Source organism: Sinocyclocheilus grahami, unplaced genomic scaffold, assembly GCF_001515645.1.
Source record: "Sinocyclocheilus grahami isolate Dianchi unplaced genomic scaffold, SAMN03320097.WGS_v1.1 scaffold25.1, whole genome shotgun sequence".
In the NCBI taxonomy this organism is placed as follows: domain Eukaryota; kingdom Metazoa; phylum Chordata; class Actinopteri; order Cypriniformes; family Cyprinidae; genus Sinocyclocheilus; species Sinocyclocheilus grahami.
In genome coordinates this window covers 3396434-3419364 of record NW_015505204.1, presented here as the reverse complement: position 1 = coordinate 3419364, position 22931 = coordinate 3396434, and the positions used below count along the sequence as shown (strand labels likewise).

At 35.6% G+C, this 22931-nt stretch overlaps 1 protein-coding gene across 1 annotated transcript; it reads left to right on the top strand.

Annotated features, from left to right (window-relative positions):
- Positions 1 to 15031: 15031 nt before the first annotated feature.
- On the top strand, positions 15032 to 22931 carry atp1b1b (ATPase Na+/K+ transporting subunit beta 1b). The gene is made up of 6 exons (XM_016249303.1): positions 15032 to 15298; positions 17453 to 17581; positions 19773 to 19928; positions 20247 to 20431; positions 21272 to 21355; positions 21467 to 22931. The coding sequence occupies exons 1-6, from the start codon at positions 15205 to 15207 to the stop codon at positions 21731 to 21733; spliced, it is 915 nt and encodes a 304-aa protein (XP_016104789.1). The 5' UTR covers positions 15032 to 15204; the 3' UTR covers positions 21734 to 22931.

Sequence of the window (22931 nt, the reverse complement as noted above, 5' to 3'; positions counted from 1 at the left end):
GGTGTGCCTACATTGTTATAGGTGTTGCCTAGATTGTATAATGTTTTATTTAACACTGTTGAAACAACTATAGGAAAAATAGTTTTTCAAGAACTAAAAAAAAAATTCAAATCCATAGAATTAACTGTGTATATTTTGTTATTGTGCCTTTAAGAAACTTTCTTTGGCTTCACTCACTCACAGGCTGTGTTTGCTGTTGCTGTATCTAATCTAGAATATGATGCATGATGTTTTGTATCGCAATAAAATAATCTGTGCTAAAATGTGCCACAAAAATAACTAAGATCAAACTGAAATGTTATGTTATGGATATTGTTAAGGACTTTTCTCACAATGTATTTCTGTTATATAAAGTTTTTTTTTTTTTTTTCAAAGGATTAAGGCATAATTTGATTCCTCATGATATGACCCCCTTAAAATCCAACATAAAACTAACAGTCATTTGATAAAACTAACATTCTATTGCACTCTATAGGCTAAATTGCTGTTGCATTTTTTGCATTAGATACTGAGATCAGATTAACACATGTAGTGGGCAAAGGTCATTACCTTGTCACAAACCGGAACAAATAGACTTTGCCCTTTATATGGACAGAGCAGACACACAATGATAGATAGAATGTTAATACTAATGTCAATGTACGCATTTATTAAATTAAAGTTAAAATAACATGGATTCATAGCTTCATTTTTGTAATCTCACATCTTTGTATTTTGAGTCTGCAGTGCAGCTGCATCATCCTACGCTGGGCTTTAATAAAAACTTTAGGGTCATTAAGCAGTGTACACTTCCAGACTCTCTCCACTGCTAAATCAGGACCCGTTAATCCCTTTTAAACCTGTTTTCAGTGTATCCTAGATGCTGACTCTAAATTAAGCAGGCAAGGCATTGAATCATCCGTCTGTCTCAAAACTGAGACGTCACACTTCACCTCTGCAGCCCACACTCTTGTCAGATGTGAACAGCATAGAATAGGAATTCTGTGTTCTTGTGCTTGCTGCATGCATAGCAACACATATGAGTCATTTTATAAGATTTTATGGGTAGCAGTTTACAAGAAGGTTTCATTTATTAACTACATTAGTCAAAATGAGCTTACAATGTACAATAATGCTGAAGCATATATTCTTCTTAATTAAAGGAGCAGTTCACCCAAAATTGACAAATTGCTGAAAATGTACTCACCCTCAGGTCATCCAAGATAGATGAGTTTGTTTCTTCAATGGAACAGATTTGGCATTTAGCATTACATCACTTGCTCCTCTGCAGTAAATGGGTGCCGTCAAAATGAGTCCAAACAGCTCATAAAATAATCACAGTCATTTACATAGAAAACGTAGACAGCTTTTAGTGCTTTTTGCTTTATAAATTTAATAGAAGACTGCTGGAATACAAACATTGTTACATATACTCAAGTTATTTAACAGAGACTGTTAAATGCTATCGATATATAACGATGTGGTTCGGTATGCTAAATAGATCTGCTGATTTAAGATTGTATTATCTCGGGTGTTGAAATGAGTTGTGATAGTACATTTTTATTATTTATTTATTTTTAGCTAAAAACTGGATACAGAGAATGAAGGACTCGTGCTATGAGAAAAGAGTAGGTTTATGTGTTTCAGACTTCGTACCTGTTCACCTGACTTGAATGACTCCTCTGTACTGAAATAGTTGGCAGTTGTGAGTGCAAATAATAAAGTAAATATTAAGAGAGCGAACAAGTCTTGTGAAAGTCTCACTCTTGCTTCCATGCTGTTAGAATGTTTCACATTGAACAAATAATTGTAAATGTAACCGTAAAGTATATTATTATTTTACTATATGTAGTTATGCACAAGATTTGAGGGGTACACACAGACACGTGACCACACACACAAACTTTATTTAAATAGCACTGACTGTTTTATTATAGGACATGCCATAGCTATTATTTACTAATTATTTTATTTAATATTCTACACTTTAATATTCTGTTTTTAAGCAATTTAAAATTGCTTTTAACCCTTGCTTGCCTTTAACTTGTATGAACTTTAAATTGTACTATATGTACTATTTGCAGTGAAAACGGCAATTTGTAGCTAATTTGAGGCAGACAGTAAAGTATAATGCGATCATAAAAGTCATGTTTAGTGTTAAAGACATGTGGTTTTTGATCTAGTGTGTGTGCGCCCAACATGCTTGCTTTAATAGAGCGCATTGGCAGGTGTCCAAAAGTTAAAATCCCATTGTCATTGAGATGTCATTTTCATTAAAAAAAATAAAAATCTAATTTATTACCTGAATTCCAGTTGAAGAACTACACTACCCACTAGTCAGTGAAACAGGAATTGCCTGAGTGACCTTCCACTCCCACAATGCATTCACAATGATATAATGGAGTTCCTACACTCTCAAACAATATTTGAATAATACTAATAATCAATGACTTCTTGTAATAGCTTTATATTGTAAAGTCATTTATTATTTACTTGTTATTCATAATGCTTAAAATGAGTTAGTTGGCCGAATTTAGCTTAACATATTAGCGTAATGTTAAGCCTAAACTTTAGCTTGATAAATTAAATTTAAAAAAATAGAAATGTATAAAAATAATTAAAACTATTTTCTAACATCTTGCTGAGAAATTTTTGTAATGCCAGTGGAAAAAATAAATGGAAAATATACAATTGCAGGAATACTGATCTGACCTGAAATCTCATTGACTGAAGTCAGTTTACCACTAGTCAGTGAAACAGGAATTGCCTGAGTGACCTTCCACTCCCACAATGCATTCACAATGATATAATGGAGTTCCTACACTCTCAAACAATATTTGAATAATACTAATAATCAATGACTTCTTGTAATAGCTTTATATTGTAAAGTCATTTATTATTTACTTGTTATTCATAATGCTTAAAATGAGTTAGTTGGCCGAATTTAGCTTAACATATTAGCGTAATGTTAAGCCTAAACTTTAGCTTGATAAATTAAATAAAAAAAAATAGAAATGTATAAAAATAATTAAAACTATTTTCTAACATCTTGCTGAGAAATTTTTGTAATGCCAGTGGAAAAAATAAATGGAAAATATACAATTGCAGGAATACTGATCTGACCTGAAATCTCATTGACTGAAGTCAGTTTAGCTTTTGGAGAAGTAACTGGTCATAGTAAAATCTCTCAGGTAATGCAGGGTTCACACATGCTTTAGTATTTTGACTACTTGTAATAATAGTAGTGCTTTGAAATTGTATGTATTCGACCTGTAACTGAGCCCTTGGCAGTTTAAGAAGTGGTTGGTCACTGTTGTCCTCTACTGAGGTCAAATTGGTCAAAACAATAGGTCAAAATTAAATGATCTCCATTTCAGCTTTTTGTTGCCTTGGTAACGTGACCAACCCATCATCTTGTGCTTTCAAGGTCAAGCCTTAAATTGCTGCAGTGGCAGTTCCAATTAATCTCAGTGACATTTGACACTCTCTCTGTTCCATTCTCTTCTCTGTCTCCCTCTGTATTTGTTTCCACATTGACGCATTAGATATACAGAAATAGGCCTACAATTCCTTCTCAGCATATTTGAAATATATCTTGCTGTATCTTTCTCAGCATATTTGAAATATATCTTGCTGTATGTAAAGTATTCTGTCATGTTAATATGTTGAAGTCACAGGTTGACTGTCTCCAAAAATAGCATGGCAATCTGCATGCAAAAGTGTGTGTGTGTGCCCTCACCATAAGGTAGACCTGCTTATCCCACCTGGTTTCCCCATGCTTTTTTCCCATGTGGTAGCTAGGAGCTGTGCACGTGTTTGCACGTGTGAGTTTGGTGGGGGTGCGAGGGGGATGGTGCATGACAGGAAGCGCAATAGAGAGCGCTGTTCTCTAAGGACGAATGCAGACACAGCAATTAATGCAGTGTGAAGGACACTAGATAAATGCCACTCGATCTCACAGCACTAAAGGCTGGAGACCACCTTATCCTGAGGAACCTAATCTAATATATTCTGACTCTAAATGTAGGCATGTCTATAAAATAAGAACAAGTGTGAATGAGAAGTAACAGAAACAGGGAGCCATATGCTTGATATGAATAAATTAGCTTATACCCTTTTCCATGTCACTGGGGACAAGAGCTTATGTGAACTTCATTATTTTGGGATTATGTTATGACTCATGCAAATTTAACTTGATTGCAAAATCCCTTGATGATATCGCCTATGTGCTCTTTAAAGTGACAGATGACATAACATTGAAAAGTAATTTACTTAACCTTACAGTATGTCGTTCTAAACCTTGCGTGAATCACAAAAGTAGATATTTAGCACAATGTCCAAGCTGCTTTTTTCTGTACAATGATAGTGAATGGAGACCAGGGAAATTAGACTAAAAATATTATTTTTTCATTCAGCTGCAGAAAAGGAGTCATACAGGTTTGGAACGAATGAGGGTGAGTAGATGATGACATAACTTTTATTTTTAGGTGAACTGTCCCTTTAATATAGAAATAGCTAGAATATATTGTCATGCACAAGTTTATCTCAATGTCAATGTGAGGAACTAAAGTGTTCCTCTATTACAGGAGTCCTTTGTGGTTTCACGTACCACACAATTGTTCTGAAGAGGAAGGACTGGTCTGTTTTGTCATGGTGATTTGAAAGCTGTTGTAAACATACATGTTTTGTCAATCCATTGTTTAAATAAGTTCCAGAATGCACACTGTATCAAATGAAGACCTGCATTGAGAAAAAGTATGCATTGTAACGTTAAATGCTGAATATAAACTTGCACCTTTTTTTTGTGCACACTATGGCCTTACATGACCCTGCTCATAATATACCACTAGAGGGCGCCACAAAAAAATTTCCCCTGCAGGCTGAGGTGAATGGAAAGGGTGAGTTCCGGGATGCCTGAAATCTAAGGGGAGCATTTTGTGTACACAGTTCCTCAAAAGGTACCTCTATTTAATGAACACAGGATATTGTAGGCAGCAAAGTATACATTCTGCCTTTGAACTATGAACAGGCAAATTCATCTTAGTAGGCCTATGCAATCACTGGTAGAACAGTAGTTCTGTGAGGACCACTATTGCCAAAGATGATTGACAATTAGCATACAGTTTGGACTGGTGGTATGGTTTTGTTCAGGAAAAAACTCCCTGCCCATCCACACAGCCTAGCATGGATAAGAGCAGGGAAAGCAGTGATAACACCCTTAGGGTAAACAGAACAGAACCAAATTTAGCAGATATGATTAATGTTCTTAATGACAATTTAATGTAACAACATAATTCAAGATAAAGGGGTCTTAGTCAATAAGGAATATCAAAAGGGCAAGTCCTGACTATGGACGAAAGGAGGAGCTGGGGATGGAGGGTAATTAGCTCCTGAGCAAAACTGCTGAATAATACTGAATGGACCTTATGCTGTAATAGGCATGGGCATCGCTTGGCCATTTTTAGGAGGGCTTTAGCCCCCCCCCTAAATTTCTACTCAGCCCCCCTAAAAAATTTGCAATTAGCTCCATAAACTGTGCACGAATTCGTGATTGTCTCAGTCCCCTTTAAATTTCATCTGAAAACGGCGGCAGACTTCGGCTCCTCCCCGTCTTTCAGCGCATTATTCAATCCGCAGACCGCAGCAGCGCAGAGCGAGAAACGGAGGACAAGGTGTGTTTATCGATAGATTGCTATAATATCTGCATCTGTGCAGTTCTTTGTCATAAATACAGTTTACAAAATGTCACGGTTTCCCATCTACTGTTTCCGCTCCATTCACCCCTCATCACACCACAGCTGTTTCCTCCAGCAAATATGTAGCCCTTAACTACGGTGGCCGAGAAGTGCTAAACAAATCACAATTCTGAAAACAAAATAACAAATTACAAATGCAAGTCTAAAAAACAAAATAACAATTCAGAAAGCACAACAACAATTCAGAAAACATTATAACAAGTCAGAAAACACAATGACAAATTCGAAAACAAAATAACAAGTCAGAAAACACAACGACAAATCCGAAAACAAATTAACAAATCAGAAAACACAACGACAAATCAGACAAACCGGAAAAGGTAGGTATAGTTTGAGACAGCGCCATTGGTTTGGGATTACTCACGGCTGACTGGACGAGACATCTGTCAATCAACTTATACAGGGAAGAACCAGCCGAAGCACAGCAGAGTCGTGGTAGAAAGTTCGGAGATGGTATTAAAGTAGCTCAGTTTAAATGTATTGTATGAATTGCCCTTACTATGGAATTAAAAATACGGGGTGTCTATTTACATTTAGTTAAAAGTCATCAGTTCCAGGGGCGCAGATGGATAAGCGCATGTCGTTGGCTTTTTGATCATTGCTAATACGAGATTTGAAAAGGGAGGGGAAAAAAGTTTGGCAAAAGGCGGGATCGAACCCGGGTCGATCGCGTCAAAAAGCCAAAGACAAACGCTTAGCCATCTGCACCACTGGAGCTGAAAGTTTACAACCACTTTTAACTAAATGTAAATAAACACCCCGCATTTTTTATTCCATAGTAAGGGCAATTCATACAATACATTTAAACTGAGCTACTTTAATACCATCTCCGAACTTTCTACCACGACTCTGCTGTTCTTCGGCTGGTTCTTCCCTGTATAAGTTGATTGACAGATGTCTCGTCCAGTCAGCTGTGAGTCCCAAACCAATGGCTCTGTCTCAAACTATACCTACCTTATTCCGGTTTGCATGATTTGTCGTTGTGTTTTCTGACTTGTTAATTTGTTTTCGGATTTTTCGTTGTGTTTTCTGACTTGTTATTTTGTTTTCGAATTTGTCATTGTGTTTTCTGACTTGTTATAATGTTTTCTGAATTGTGATTTGTTTTGCACTTCTCGGCCACCGTACTTAACACATGAACGCATGCTCACATATAAAACGATCATGTTGCTATTTTCAATCGAAAATTTTACTTTCAGTATAAAACATATTACAGTGCATGTGGCATTAACTACCATATAAAGTCATGTGCAGAAATGATTAAAGACAGTGACAGACAGTACCTGAGCATAGAAAGAGGTTTGTATAGCCTAAAGAAAGAGGTTTGTACTAGAAATGCAAACAGTACAATTTTGTGTTTGTACAGTAAACAGGTGTGTGTGTACGTGCGTGCGTGTGTGTGAGTGATCAGGAAGATTTGTATTTGGCTTATTCATTACTCAAATGTTATACCCATCTCAATACAGTGTAATACTGCAATAAGTTTAGTATACCACCCTACCTTATTAGTCAAACATTTTTTATTTAATAATTTTTTTTATTAGTATTATTATTATACCCTCATTGGGGGCTGAGCCCCCCTAAAATTAAAATCCTAGAATCACCCCTGGTAATAGGTGTTGTATTCCTGTAGGTAGACGTGGTTCAACTGATGCAAGCTTGACTGACGTGACCTGTCAGAACTAATGCTACGCTTGATTTCTCAACCTTTTTGACCCTAAGGTCTGTCTATCCTTAACAATAATCAAAGGCCCCTTGACTTTTCCAGTTGTTTTTACTGAATCAGGATTAAGGACACGGATTTTTAAAAATTTGAATGTATACCTGATAAAATATTTATATATCATAACTAGAACAGATATATTCACAATAAAAAATTTTGTTGAAATTTTGTTAAATTTTGAAATAGTTTAACTATTTCAATACATGTCTCTTCCAGGTTAAACTAAGCTACGCATACAGTATATGCTTGTTTTTCAAAACAGTGGGAACCCTGGTCCTTCAAAGAGAAAAAAGACGTTCAACTTATTTGAATGTTTGTTTTATTATATTTGAAATCATCTCAAGTCATCTTGAAGTCCCCGGTTGAGAATCACTATGGTGGAGTCTGTAAATCCATTGCCTTTTCAGTGGGATTAAATTAATGTATATCAGAAGGAAACTGACAATCTTTAAAAAAGTTTTGATGACATTTTCTTTATCTTACCTCTGTTAAAGGAATAGTTCAAACAAAAATGAAAATTCTGTCATTAATTACTCACCCTCCTGTCGTTCCAAACCTGTAAGACCTTCGTTCCTCTTTGGAACACAAATTAAGATATATAAATTAAGATATAATCCGAGAGCTTTCTGACCCTCCAGACATTAAGGGTCCTACCATGATCAAGGAACAGAAAGATACCAAGAATGGTCCATGAGACATCAGTGGTTCAATTGTAATTTTATGAAGCTACGAGGATACTTTTTGTGTGCGCAAAAAACTAAAATAACTTTATTCAACCATTCTTAGGGCTTCCGGTTTGGAACAACATGTGGGTGAGTAAATAATGAAATTTTTATTTTTATTTTTAGGTGAACTATCCCTTTAATATAGCACTGTAACCTCTGTATTTGTTCAGATTAATTACTTGTTTTTGTTCAGACTAATTATAATATCTTTAACATCCTATAACATTCTTGTAACATCCTGAACAGTAAAATGACCGTAAAAACGAAAAATGAGGCTCACATAATACAATTTTTGACAGCAATGAAAAACCTCACATTTGAGATTAATAAATGATCATGTGTGACATAATCATTTATTAATCCCAAATGTGAGTTTTTTTTCATTTAATAAACATTTTTGTTGTTGTCAAAACTTTTATTATGTGAACCTTATTTTCATTTTTTACAGTCATTTTACAGTTCAGGATGTTACAAGAAACATTGGTGTTGTTTCAAAAGAATGTTGCTACCCAAACAACATGTACTTCTATTCTAATGTCAAAATTTTCAGAAACAATTTTTGAACTGACGATTCCAAGAATTGTGTGTTTTTTTCACATGAATGCATACAATGCATACATGAGGGATAGTGTGTTCAGACTGTACTGATGTTTAACAACATAGCAGTTGCTCAGCTGACAAAACATTTTTTCAAAAGACTTTTAATAATAAAACAGCTGTTATAAAACAGCATAAGACAGCACACACCATTATAAAGACTGTAAATGTATCCCTCACAACCTAATTTTCATCCATAAAAAATCACTGTGGTGTCTACCCTGACTAAGGTCGATTCCCACTGAAGATACTGATGTCAGTCAGATCTCTCACATACACCTAATTACTCTGGTATCATACATTTGCTGTAGCAGTAGACCTTCAGTTGAGTGATGGATGCAGTGACCATAAACCACCAGCAGATGACAAGAACGTGAGCAGGAGTGCTGCAGGAAGCCTTAGGACAAGGTCACCTTAACATACAGTACACACGCCCTGCTATGAGGTCACTCAACTAGAAAATATATAAATTAACTTGACTGTTTTCAACCCATACCTGCTCAATAGAGGCCTGGAGGAGAACAAAATGAAAGTGTTGCAGTAGTCATGTACTATGATGAGACATAAATTCATCTTGCGACTGACAACTCAGCAGTTTTGTGAGAAAGTTATAGCACATCATTGTTTTGATTGCAGATGAACAAAATGGTTGTAGAAGTTTTTACTGTGATGCTGTATGCAAATCAGAACTGTCAATTACGAACTGACCTTTTGGAAAATGCATATAATACCTGCTGTCACATTCTGTCTTGTTAGTATTTAAACCTTATTTTCCCACAAACTTTCCAAGGAATTGCAGACAGATATTCCCGGAAGAGAACTGCTTCAGTCAATAATGAGGCTTAGCTGAAAATTGGCAGGGCGCAACAGTAAATATTGCAACAACGCTACCTGGTAGGGGACTGATGTGTAGTGGTGTCCTTGACGGCAACGGATGTTCTATTATCTCTAAAATCATGCAGGAAATGTTGCTTAAACACATGCTAATACTGCTTGACTCAGCTTTACGGTATATACAAATCGCTTCTGTACACCACAAACCTCTCTATCTAAGAATCTGTCATGAAAACAGCTATTGTGGGTGGACAGTACAAAGGTCATATATGAATGTCCACTTTAAACCTAAACACAGCACAGCTTTTTTTTTTGAATAATCTAAATAACATACAGTATTTCTATCACATAGACCATTTTGGTGGATGTAAACAATGACAATCTAATGCAATGGTCCTAACTTTCCAGTTTTACAATTTAAACCACTTGTGAGAATCCAAAAAGTTCTACATTTTGATAAAAAAAAAAAAAAAATTGCCTCCTGTTACCGTTTTGACAATGAGCAGGAAATGTTCATTGGTCAATAACATCACTGCGTTTGAAATGGTCTATTGGTCATATCTACCATTTTGTTTTAATCTGGAGGTCGAGGAAAAATGAGGCATTAACACAGCACAGCTTTTTTTTTTGAATAATCTAAATAACATACAGTATTTCTATCACATAGACCATTTTGGTGGATGTAAACAATGACAATCTAATGCAATGGTCCTAACTTTCCAGTTTTACAATTTAAACCACTTCTGAGAATCCAAAAAGTTCTACATTTTGATAAAAAAAAAACAAGTTATGACAGCGTGCTAACTTTAGTCACGACTGAATTGCCTCCTGTTACCGTTTTGACAATAAGCAGGAAATGTTCATTGGTCAATAACATCACTGCGTTTGAAATGGTCTATTGGTCATATCTACCATTTTGTTTTAATCTGGAGGTCGAGGAAAAATGAGGCATTAAAAAAAAACAGCTTAAAGGAATAGTTCACCAAAAAAAAGGAAAATTTGCTGAAAATTTGCTCATTCTCTGGCCATCCAAGATGTAGATGAGTTTGTTTCTTCGAGAAATGTAGCATTAGATCACTTGCTCACTAATGGATCCTCTGCAGTGAATGGGTGCCGTCAGAATGAGAGTTCAAACAGCTGATAAAAACATTACACTATTCCACAAATAATTGACATGACACAAGTCCATCAATTAATGTCTTATGAAGTGAAAAGCTGCTTGTTGGTAATAAATCCATCAAGACGTTTTTATCTTCAAGTTTTTAAAAGACACAGCTTGAAACGAGGTCATGAAGTGGAATCCTGCTATAGCCTATGGTGACTGACTGGAGGGGAAAAGCGGCAAAAAGCATTTGTCTCAAGTGTTGTGATGAGTCTTGCAGCTCTCTGGGTGCTCCTGTAAATTCCAAGTCTGTCGCACATAGATACCGTTGAGCTAGTTGCCATGGCAACAGAGGCAGTGACTCAGCAAGCGTCTTCTGCGGTGACAGACGAGACTTATTATTTGACGGAAAGACAAACCTGCTTCATGATCTAAAAAAAGATGTTTATTCCTGCTGAGGGTCCTTGAAGATGCTTCAAGGTGTTTGAAAGACAAAAACACCTTCAAGCACCTTCAGGTCATGGCATTAGTGTGAAATAATGGAATAGAAGTGCACTCATCATGCTTTCAAATTCCGCGGAAGCACTAATGGCCTTCTTTGTTAAGGAAAATACACAAGAAAGGATGTAGTTGATGCCCCAGAGATATTATATAACACAGATAATCTATGTAAGGGATCATTTACAGTCAATTGGGTCATTATGGCAAAAAACAAAACCCAGACATGATCAGTACATTGTCTGAGATTGTATTCCAATAATGACCAGAGGACTGTACATTATCCCATTTATTACATGGCAACTTCCGAATTATATAAATAGATGGACATAAAATATTGATTTTAGTAGAAATTATATTATGTGAGAAGAAAGAGAATATAGCGTAAAATGATAGACATGAAATCTTTATTTATTTTTTATATGTATTTATTATTATTTTGACCCCACAATTCTGTACTTGACCAATCAGAATCAAGTATTCTAGAGTTGAATGGAATAGTTCACGCAAAAATTGAACATTTGTTGAAAATGTACTTATCCACAGGCCATTCGATATTTAGATGAGTTCATTTCTTCAGTGGAACAGATTTGGAGAAATGTAACATTACATCACTTGCTCACCAATGTCTATCTAGAATATTTCTTTCTCTGTTGAAAAAGTTGTCTGGCTTGAATCAGGAGAGAAATATGCACAGATTAGGCAGTGCTTATCAGTTTGAACTACAAGTGAACTCCAAAACAAATATGTCTATGGATTTTGATATGAGAGAACGTTATAATGGAGTATTTATTATTATTATTATTTTGGAAGCAATGGTTTAAATTTAAAATGCCTTTATAATGGATTTGTTTCATGCTGCTTTTCACTTTACAAGACATTAATAGTTGTGTGGATTAGTAGTTCGTGTGGATAACTTTTGGATTATTGTGATTCTTATATCAGCTGTTTGAAATCTCATTCTGACGGCACCCATTCAGAGGATTCATTGGTGAGCAAGTGATGTACAGTAATGCTACATTTCTCCAAATCTGTTCCGATGAAGAAACAAACTCATCTACATCCTGAATTGCCTTAGAGTGAGATTTCAGCAAATTTTGGTGAACTGTTTCTTTAATAATATATTTTAACGAAAGAAAAAAAATTACCTACAGAATCCATGTCCATCGTTTTTACTACAACATCTGAATCAGCTTGTGTCTTCCTCATTCATTCAAACATTACAGTGCTTAGGCTACTAATAAATCTGTAGCATCCATATTAAACTTCACATTCCTCCAACATCTTTGCTGTGTAATCTAAAATAGCTATATCACCTGGAACATCAGCAGAGGAAGTCAGTGTTTGGTGTGACGATGTCTTATCTTCTGATCTACAACTCTTTGATGGGACACCAGCCAGAAAAGACTTTCTGTGCTTTTTTTTCATATACAACTTTTACAGTATTTCTATTTTTAATGAGATTATTTCAGGATATGTGTAAAGTAGATCAATGTCAGGCCTACATTGACGATCCATACTAGATGAAGGACAGCAAAAGTATGTGAGGTTAAAATGTAGCCGTCCGGCCAAACTGAGCTATCTGGGGAGAAGAGCCTTGGTGAGAGAGGCAAATGGCTGCAATATAACAAAGAGTGAAAATTTTAAGGGGGTCTGAATACTTTCCGTACCCACTGTATATACAGTATATGCCTGTTTATGCTCATTTGCCTAAACATGTAAAGCAAACCTTATATAAATCATTATAATATTAATTCAGACTTCCTTTTCTGTATATAGTGCAGTTAAAATGACTCCGATTTAGAATGTGGACTTTTGGTGTCAACTGTAAATCAGACTCTTTCTTATGTGTTACACATTATAATAATTAGATCAAAAGTGTGCTTCTACTAAATACTGAGCAAAGGGTCTGAATACTTAGGACCATGTGATATTTCAGTTTTTCTTTTTTAATAAATCTGCAAAAATGTCAACAATTCTGTGTTTTTCTGTCAATATGGGGTGCTGTGTGTACATTAATGAGGAAAAAAATTAACTTAAATGATTTTAGCAAATGGCTGCAATATAACAGAGTGAAAAATTTAAGGGGGTCTGAATACTTTCCGTACCCACTGTATATACAGTATATGCCTGTTTATGCTCATTTGCCTAAACATGTAAAGCAAACCTTATATAAATCATTATAATATTAATTCAGACTTCCTTTTCTGTATATAGTGCAGTTGATGACTTAGATTTAGAATGTGGCCTTTTGGTGTCAACTGTAAATCAGACTCTTTCTTATGTGTTACACATTATAATGTGAGAGAACAACTTCTGTATCTGTGTGTGGTCAGGAATATCAGCCATACACATTTTCATAATGTAGACTGTCAGAGAATGATTAGTGTCTCCTTCTGAACTCACCTTGAGTTTGTCAAATGTGATCTTTAAAATTCAGCTTTTTGACATTTTTGACATTGACGGCTCTGCCTCTTTTGTGCACTGTATTTGTGATTCAGTCTACGCTCTGTATACATGTAAACACTGTTCCAAGGTGGCTCAGTGCTTGGTCAAGGGTGCATGTGTGGGTGGGTGGGTGTTCATGCACCTCTATGCACTCGTACGGGTGTAGCAATCAATATCACTTCACTTCTAGAAACTTCCATGCACTTTCTTCCCATTTTCTTATCTTTTCAAATAATCCTTCATTTCATATTCCTACACTTCTGTATGCACGTGTGTTTTTATGGTGTTGTTTTTATAGTTATAGTTCAAAACTAAAAATGAATGTGATCTGTGATGCTTGAAACTTGGTATTACGAGCACTTCCTGTGTCTATTTGCCTCTTTAAGATGAATCGCTTGATGTATTCTGCAATTGTAAGTCGCTTTGGATAAACGCGTCTGCTAAATGAATACATGTAAATGTGAATCTTAAGAATTCCTTAGTGTTTGACATGTTAGCAGCACTCACGATGCATGAACAAGCTTGTGTAAAATCTTATGATTTTGTTTTCCAGCATGATTTGAGAAAGATCCTCTTGTGCTTCAGTGAAACTAAGAACATCTGACCTTTCTTACAAAGGAGTTCATTGTGATGGTAAACGAAGCTTAATGTGCTCGTAGCTCCAAAATAGCGCCTATTCATCTTACGTAATTTTCCACTCCACTTTTTCCCTCAAACTTTTGGTCCACGTAGTTTACATTTGTCTGCACACTTATTGTTTTCTATTGTTCATTACAGATACTTTACAATGTTATTACATTTCAACCTATATGAAAATTGTTTAATTGCTGCCTTTTTAAATAGAATCAAAAACGTGTTTAAGTAAAAGCCTGAAGTAGGCTAACAGGTGGCACTTTTTGTACCATTTTGAAATTAATTAGCATAGAAGAAAATCATGTTGAACTTAAAACGCAAGTAGAAATGACAGAAACTGGTATTATGACAAGTTTAATAGACAGAAGGAAACACACTGTTATGTAATGATGAAAACATTTTCCTGTGTAAAGAGGCATATGTTCATCCATCTGCATGCACTGTCTAAATATAACTAACTGAAAATCCTAAAAGCAGCGCCTTTTTTTCGCCGTCGGGCATCCTAGATCCGTTTCCCCACTTCTAAACGCGGAACGCGGCTCTTGCGTAATGCGCGTTTACATCACTCACTCCAACCTGTCCCGTTCTTACAGCGGCTTCTACGTCTTTTTACGCAACCATATTGTAAAGTGATTCCCAGCCCAATTTCGTGAGCTGCACGACCGTGTTACGTGATTGGAGGTTCTGTCTCTGATTTGCGCTGGGTGGCTGTGGGCGGGACCCAGGCGATCCGCTGGATATATTACGCGGGGCACCTTGAAGAGAGCCGGGTACGGCTCCATGTCACGGTGGGCTTAGTGGTGGGCTTAGTGCTCCGGGAAGGGGTGTAGTGTTACAAAGGAGGCAAGAAAGGAGACACGAGGGGAATTCGCGCTGCCCAAGGGGATAAACAAAACCTTACAGTACACCATGCCCGCTCAAAATAAAGATGAGGGAGGATGGAAGAAGTTTTTATGGAATTCGGAGAAGAAGGAATTTCTGGGACGCACCGGTGGTAGTTGGTGTAAGTATTACCTATAGATGTCATATCGACAGTATCGCTCGATTTCAGCACGCCGGACAGCGCTGTGATGCCTGTCATCGTCGTTTCTATAGCAGCAGGTACAGATAGACTGACTGCCAGTCTGGTCACGATGCAACCTGTGTGATTTGACTTTGCAGCAAATGTCTCACGGACTTTCATACAACCATATACATGCTCAACGCACGATTTGCCGTGTAAACGGGTGTATTTTGGCAGTTCAACGCATTTTTAAACAAGTAGGCTTTTTTGTTGCTGTTCTCTGTATCCCACCTGTTTCGTTGAGACCACTCAGTCTTTAGGCACGCTTTATGTGCTTTCGATTTTCTTCCTAAATGTAAATATATATGAACGTAGCCTATAACAAACGCTGTGCGTGAAATCGATGCTAATAGAGGAGCAAAAGGTCAACAAAGGACAGCTTCAGATTATTGATCAATTCGATTTTTGCTGCTCGTTATTAAAATGAAATTTACTAAAATGATTTTCCTCCTCAGAATTAAATAAACAAACAAACAAACAAACAACGAGAGGGTAAAAGGCTTGTGTTTGTTAAAAAAGCTGCTTGTTTCATGTCTGTGCTTGCCATGAAATCAATCAGCATGTCATTTAATAAGCATAGTACTTGTCACCATTAACGTGCAACACCTGGAACGGGTTAAAAATGCATCATTGTTCAAGGTGACTCAAGGTGAAAGGCCTAGTCTTTTGGGTCTGACTGATTCATCTAAGGTTGCACTGAATATCGACGTCATGTTTTTGAGGCAGCAACAGTTTCTAATTGATGCCTTCAGTTTTACAAAAGTAGCCTATACTCTTAAAAATAAAGGTGCTTCACGCTGCCATAGAAGAACCTTTTTGTCTAAATGGTTCCATAAAGAACCTTTAACATCTGAAGAACCTTTCTGTTTCACAAAAGGTTCTTTGTGGTGAAAGAAGGTTCTTCAGATTACAAAAAGGTAAGAAAGAGATGGTTCTTTAAAGAACCTTTGACTGAATGGTTCTTTGTGGAACCAAAAATGGTTCTTCTATGGCATCGCTTGAAGAACCTTTTGAAGCACCTTTATTTTTAAGAGTGTACCTAAAGTCTAAAGTTAACTCTGTTGTCTTGCTAAAGAACTGAATTTGCTTTCCAGTTCTTATAATTTCATATCAGAATGTGTCTAGCCAGTCGAGTGTGGACATAAAATCCATGCAGGAGCTATTAAGTGTAAAGTTCCTGACGATGGGTGTCCAAAATGAGTAGTGCGTTTGCAAAGCAATGCATAATTAGCTTCTACATGAGCAAGGACACATATAAACCTAGAAGTCAATCTATCTCCTGAGATTTCTGATGGCCATTACATCATCTAATACGGTGACATTCGCTGGGCTTTAGTCCCAGTGACCCTCTGACATTGCTTTATGCACCACTGGAAAGCACACAGACCTTGTGCCCTTGTCTAACTCTGCATGGGTAACTGAAATATAGTTTAGCACTGTTATGATTTCATTGGAACTAATTTGAATGTGCATCATCTGAACAGGTAGCTGTGAATTATAATGGAATAAAGTGGACAGACTGGTTTGACTGGTTGGGAAAGAACGTAAGATATGACCTTACTGGTTTCACTGCACTGCGATGCCCCTACACATTGTTTATGTTTGAGACATTGAGATTACTCATCATGTCCTGTCATGATGGCACCTCTATATTTTCTGGGGACAGACTGTGAGGACATTTGTATTGCTGGTATGGTGTCAGCAGATTCGCCTGTTTGATGTAGCATCAGTGGGCTTCCTGGGATCAGATTGTTCCAAGTAGCCATTTCCAATAATACTCTTTCTTTTATGTATCAATTCTATAAATAGGTTGTATAAATAATTTCTAGTTAATAATGACTGTAGTTCCAGTAAACATGTTGTGTTTATTTGAATTGTCTTTTCTCCAAGGAAAGAACACACTTGCTTTATTGCATGACATTTTCAGCCATCAGTTCAAATATGAAATGATCAAAAACAAAATGAATTTTTTTTTAACACACACACACACACAAAAACTATCAGCATGAAATGCAGTTACAGCATCAAGAGTTGTTACTCAAAATGTCTCCACATTCTAAAATATGTCCTGTTTCTCTCTTTTTCTCTCCACAGCAAAAATCTTCCTCTTCTATCTCATCTTTTATGGCTTCCTGGCTGGGATCTTTATCGGCACCATCCAGATTCTCCTCCTCACCCTGAGCGATTACAAACCCACCTGGCAGGACAGAGTAGCTCCTCCAGGTAACAGCTCTATTGCGGTGGCTGTCCTGTCTTTTATATCTTTCGCATCATTTATTGTGAGTGTAAACTGAAGTAATATCAAGGGGTTTGTGAAGTCCTAGGGGTTTATGATAGAACTGCAGGGGTGAAATTATATACAGTCTATCATTTAAAAAAATAATGAATAATCTATCAAATAAATAATATTATGACTAAAATGAAAGTTGAAAGACATCAAAACGTGACTAACTATTCTAATTTTGTATTATTAAAAATTGGTTATTTTTTTAAGTTTCAATTTATTACACCTTTTAGAAGACTTCATGAAATAATTTGAAGAGCTTTATTTATTTCATACAGGTTAAAAAAAATCATTTTTCGAAATTAAACCAAGATTACAGGAGTATGTAAAAGTCTAAAATAAAAAAGAGAATAATACAATGACTAAAATTACAGCCAGAAAACACGAAAATATGACATTTTATTGACATTGGTCCGTTTTTTTCTTCCCCAATTCATTATACTTTTTGGAAGACTTCATGAAACAATTAGAAGGACTTTATTTCTTTCCTACACTATAAAAAAGGATTTTTGACATTGTAAAGGAAATACTATTTTAGTCCTTCTACTTCAAAATGTCATGTTTGATTCAATGCATTACTTGCTGTTTCTTTGTAAATAATTGTGAAATTTGCTAGCAAATTCAGAGTGAAAATTGTTTATTTTTTTTAATTATTTTTGTCAAAGTGTTTCCTATTGAATCAGATAGGTTTGAGGTTTGAGGTTTTTAGTTAAAGCCCAGCAAAACTATAAAATGCTATTTGCTATTGCAAGTTGACGGCAGTGGTATTAGTTGGAATGGACGTTTTCATGCAAGAGAATATTTTATTGAACAAAAATATGTATATGTGCACACATGAGTCAGTCGATATTATTAATTCATTTTCCTGGTAGAGAATTTTTAAAAAGCCACAAACAAATAATTTTGTTTTCATGGTGTTTGACAGGTTAGCACATTAGCCTACTTAAGGTCATAGATTTCGGTAACCAGTCTGGTTCCCTGATGAGGGCTTGGACTCACTGTTCCTGTCAGAGTTGCTGTTCCTCTTGCAGTTTAAAGCGAGGCTTGAAGGATTGGATCAATCTGACGAACATTTGGTGGGTTCAGAGACCAGATCAAGGGCTAAGAGAGAGCTGGGCTCTTGAGAATTGATAATCTGACCATTTTACGTCACAGCTGATATAGTTCACATTTTTTTTGGTAGAACAGAAGGCATGTGAAACAGACTGACTGCGACAGACACCTTTCAGACACATACAAAACACACTTTGAAGAGAAACTGATGCCTCTTTTCTTGGCAAGGCTTATTTAGGGAAACTGATCATGAATGATCCAAAACATGTATTGCCGAAGATTTCAGCATTTATTCTCTTTCTTGCTCTTAACAATCACAGCATGTTCCTTTATGACTTATTTACATCTCATGCGAGTCATTGCGAGATCAGGAGCGTTCAAGCTTTGTGTACTGAAAACTGTTTTCAGGATGCTTTCTTTCACATGTGATTCTGTTACAAAATATGCCATTTGATTTAGTTTACAATGCAGAACCACTTCAGTTATCAAACAGATTCTTTAGATCCTTTTGTCAGATGCATTTGAATCTCACCAGCTTTTAACTGCTAATATTTTGTGCATAATTTCATACTGATACAAAAAACAGTTATTTTGTGAAGATTCATGCAATTCTAAAATGAAATAATGGTTGCACTATTTTGCTTATTCCTTCAAAGAAAGTAAAAAATATGAATTTGTACATTTTTATCTCTAAATATGATCATTAAAAGCTTATTAGATGTAGAGTCAAGCATTAAATTGGTTTTAGACTTGAACAAATAATGTAAAGGTGTTTGCCAAACAAATTCTTTTTTTTACATTTTGGAGAGGTTAAACAGCTGTGGTTAAGCAATATTAGATGTGAAATTATGTTATCGTTATCAAAACTTGACATATTTCCCCAGAATTGCACAGTGATTGCTGATATTCCAAAGAACAATTAGGGACAGACTGAGATATTTAAAGAATTAATGCATATGAGTCAAATGAGTGTCCAAAGATTTACTGTCTGACAAATATGTCTTTCCAAAAATGCAAAGAAATTATTGTAAATATATTTGAAGTGTTGTATTTGTTTTTTTTTTTATCTGTGCACAGGGCTCACTCACTACCCACGTTCAGACAAGGCTGAGCTGATCATCAATCCGAACGATGATGATACCTACAGGACATACACCAAAGCCATGAAAGATTTCCTAGACTCCTATGACATAGAAAAACAGGGGGACCTGATGACGTTTGAGGACTGTGGAGGTACCAGATTACACATTTGTTTTCTGTTACTTGAGTCCCAAATGAATATGGATGTGCACTCAGCAGGATCATGGTTTTTATTAGCCTACACAATGTAATACTCACAAGCAAAATACTAGAACATATTATGAATTATTACTATTACATATATACTTGTATGTGTGTATATACATATATATATATATAATTTATATTTTATCTCTTTTTCATATCCCTTTGAGAAAATGTAAATATATCTTTAAATATGTAGAATTACACACACACACAACTATTTATATATATATATGCATATTTATATATGCATTTTTTTTTTGACAGATCAACCCGGGGACTTCAAGAACAGAGGTGATCTAGAGAGTGACATGGGTGTCAGAAAGGCATGCCAGTTTTCGAGGTCTTTGCTAGGACCCTGTTCTGGCACTGATGATCGTAATTTTGGATTCTCAGAGGGGAAACCCTGCTTGATTATCAAGCTCAACAGGATTGTGAACTTCAGACCTAAGGTTTGTTAAATACATACAACAATATTCACAAAATTTTTGTAGGATATTTTCATTTTGTTTTTGGAATACCTTTTGCCTCAGACAATTAATTAATTGACTAAAGTTTCAATGATACAGTTTATAATGCAGAATTTCACAATAATTTTTTGTGTGTACAGTATTATGCAAATGCTTATATAAGTAAATATACACATACTATTATACTATTCCATATCAACTGACCTGTTTTATTTTTTGTAGTTCATTCATTCAATTTTTTTTCCTTATGAAATATTTTATTATTCAGTATAGATATTTTTTAAAATAATAATAATGAAATATTCTGCAATAACAACAACAATAATGGTACAAATTATTATTGTTGTTGTTCATTATTTACAAAATATTGCAAATTATTTTATTATTATTGATTTATTGATCATTCTATTTAATGATAATAAGTATTATTATTACAACAATAATAATAATACAAAAATGAATAATAATAAAATTGTATGCAATAACAGCAAACATAATAATACAAATTATTGTTATTTTATTTGTTTATTGTTCATTATTTGCAAAATATTACAAATTGTTTTATTATTAATCATTTATTGATCATTTTATTTAACAATAATAATGATGATGATGATGATAATAGTAGTAGTATTAGTTGTTCATTTATTATTTTAACATTTTTCTTACAAAGTATATATATATATTATTATTATTTTTTATTTATTTATTTTATGTATGTATATATATATATATATATTATTATTTTTATTTTTTTACCTGTATCATGTTGCATGTAAGTCTAATTTGTTTTTATTAAATTATTTATTATTTTTATTTTAGCCACCAATTTCAAATGAAAGCATTCCAGAGGAGGCAAAGCACAAAGTTCAGTCCAACGTGATTCCTCTCCACTGCACAAACAAGGTGAGCGATCATTTTGTGGCTTCACTGAATACTCTTATTTGCTCGGTAAGATAGTCAAAATGTTGCTAACTGGCAGCACGTATTGTCTGGTCTTCTCTGAAACCCCTGCAGAAAGAAGAGGATGCAGGTAAGCTCGGCGAAGTGAAGTACTACGGTATCGCCGAAGGCTTTCCGCTTCAGTATTACCCCTACTACGGGAAGCGCCTGCACTCTCACTACCTGCAGCCCCTGGTGGCCGTCCAGTTCGTCAACATCACTCTGAACACGGAGATCCGCGTGGAGTGCAAAGTGTTCGGGGAAAACATTTATTACAGCGACAAGGATCGCTACCAGGGACGATTCGATGTTAAAATCGGTGTCATGACCAAATCATCATGACCTCTGAACAGAGTACCTCCGCTCTCTCCCTATTTAAAGGCAAACTAAGGCCCCTCTTCTGACCTGAGATACAAAGGCACCAGAGAGAAGTTTCTCACCGGTCTTCCACAGTGTTTAACCGAGGGGATGTTTTTTGAATGTACAAGTGTCTCATGTCAGAAAGAGGCCATTTTAGTTTAGGAGAGATTAATTAAAAAAAAAAAAGAAAGAAAAGCGAAGAAAAGATTATTTAAAAAACACTAGTCTAAAACAACATACCATCTTACACATGTGGGACCTAATATTGTCTGTACTCTTTACTTCAAGCTTTCTGCTTTCAGTCTAGGGTAAGAACGTAAACGCCTGGAGGATTAGCCATAGCATAAAATATTTAGTCTACTACCGAATGAGAAGAGTCCACGATCAAATGTTGTTTTACTGTAAATTACATTTCCTCTACCGATGTAGCCAGCACTGTTTTGTCCCTCTTGTATTGTATTGCTTCCTCGTGTGATTTCCCTATATTTAGAAAGTGCACAGTAGTTGCATATGTAGGTTGTTTCGAGCCACACCATGTGTGTTTCAGCTTCATTTGTCAAACATGCCTACATATATGTATAGTTACTTAATGGAAATACACTGGCCTCTTAACATTGCCTTTCGAGGGTATTGACGTTCTATCTTTGCATCTTTTAGGTGTATTAGGTGGGTAATGAACCTTTTTTCCCCTAAAATCACTACAATGTAGGGGAAGGATTGTACTTCTCTTTTAATGATTCGTTTTCACTGAATGTAGATGTTGCTTTTGGGTTTATGGTGTCATTCACGTGTGGAGGGAAACGCTACTGTAGCTTTGACATTTTTTTTGTTTTTACAACTTTGTTTTCTTCCTTGCCTTGTCGTTCTTCTTCTTATTATTGAAGACGTCACGCGGCGTGGTCGAATGTTCGAAATTCCGATATTTATTAAGTGGTGACCTTAAATATTCAGTTCTTGCACATGCTCATGTTCTGCAGAAACTCGTCATGAATGTTAACAATGCCAAAGCCATTAAGATTATTCTAGATTTGATCAGAAGTAATGCAATACCCTGTCCATCGGGATGTTTTGTAGGTGTGCAGTGTCAAACATCAGAAATGTCGAATTTCACGAGTCCCACAAGCTCTCATGTTGAAACTGAACTGGAAAAGACTAACCAAAATAAAGCTGAGACTCTAAA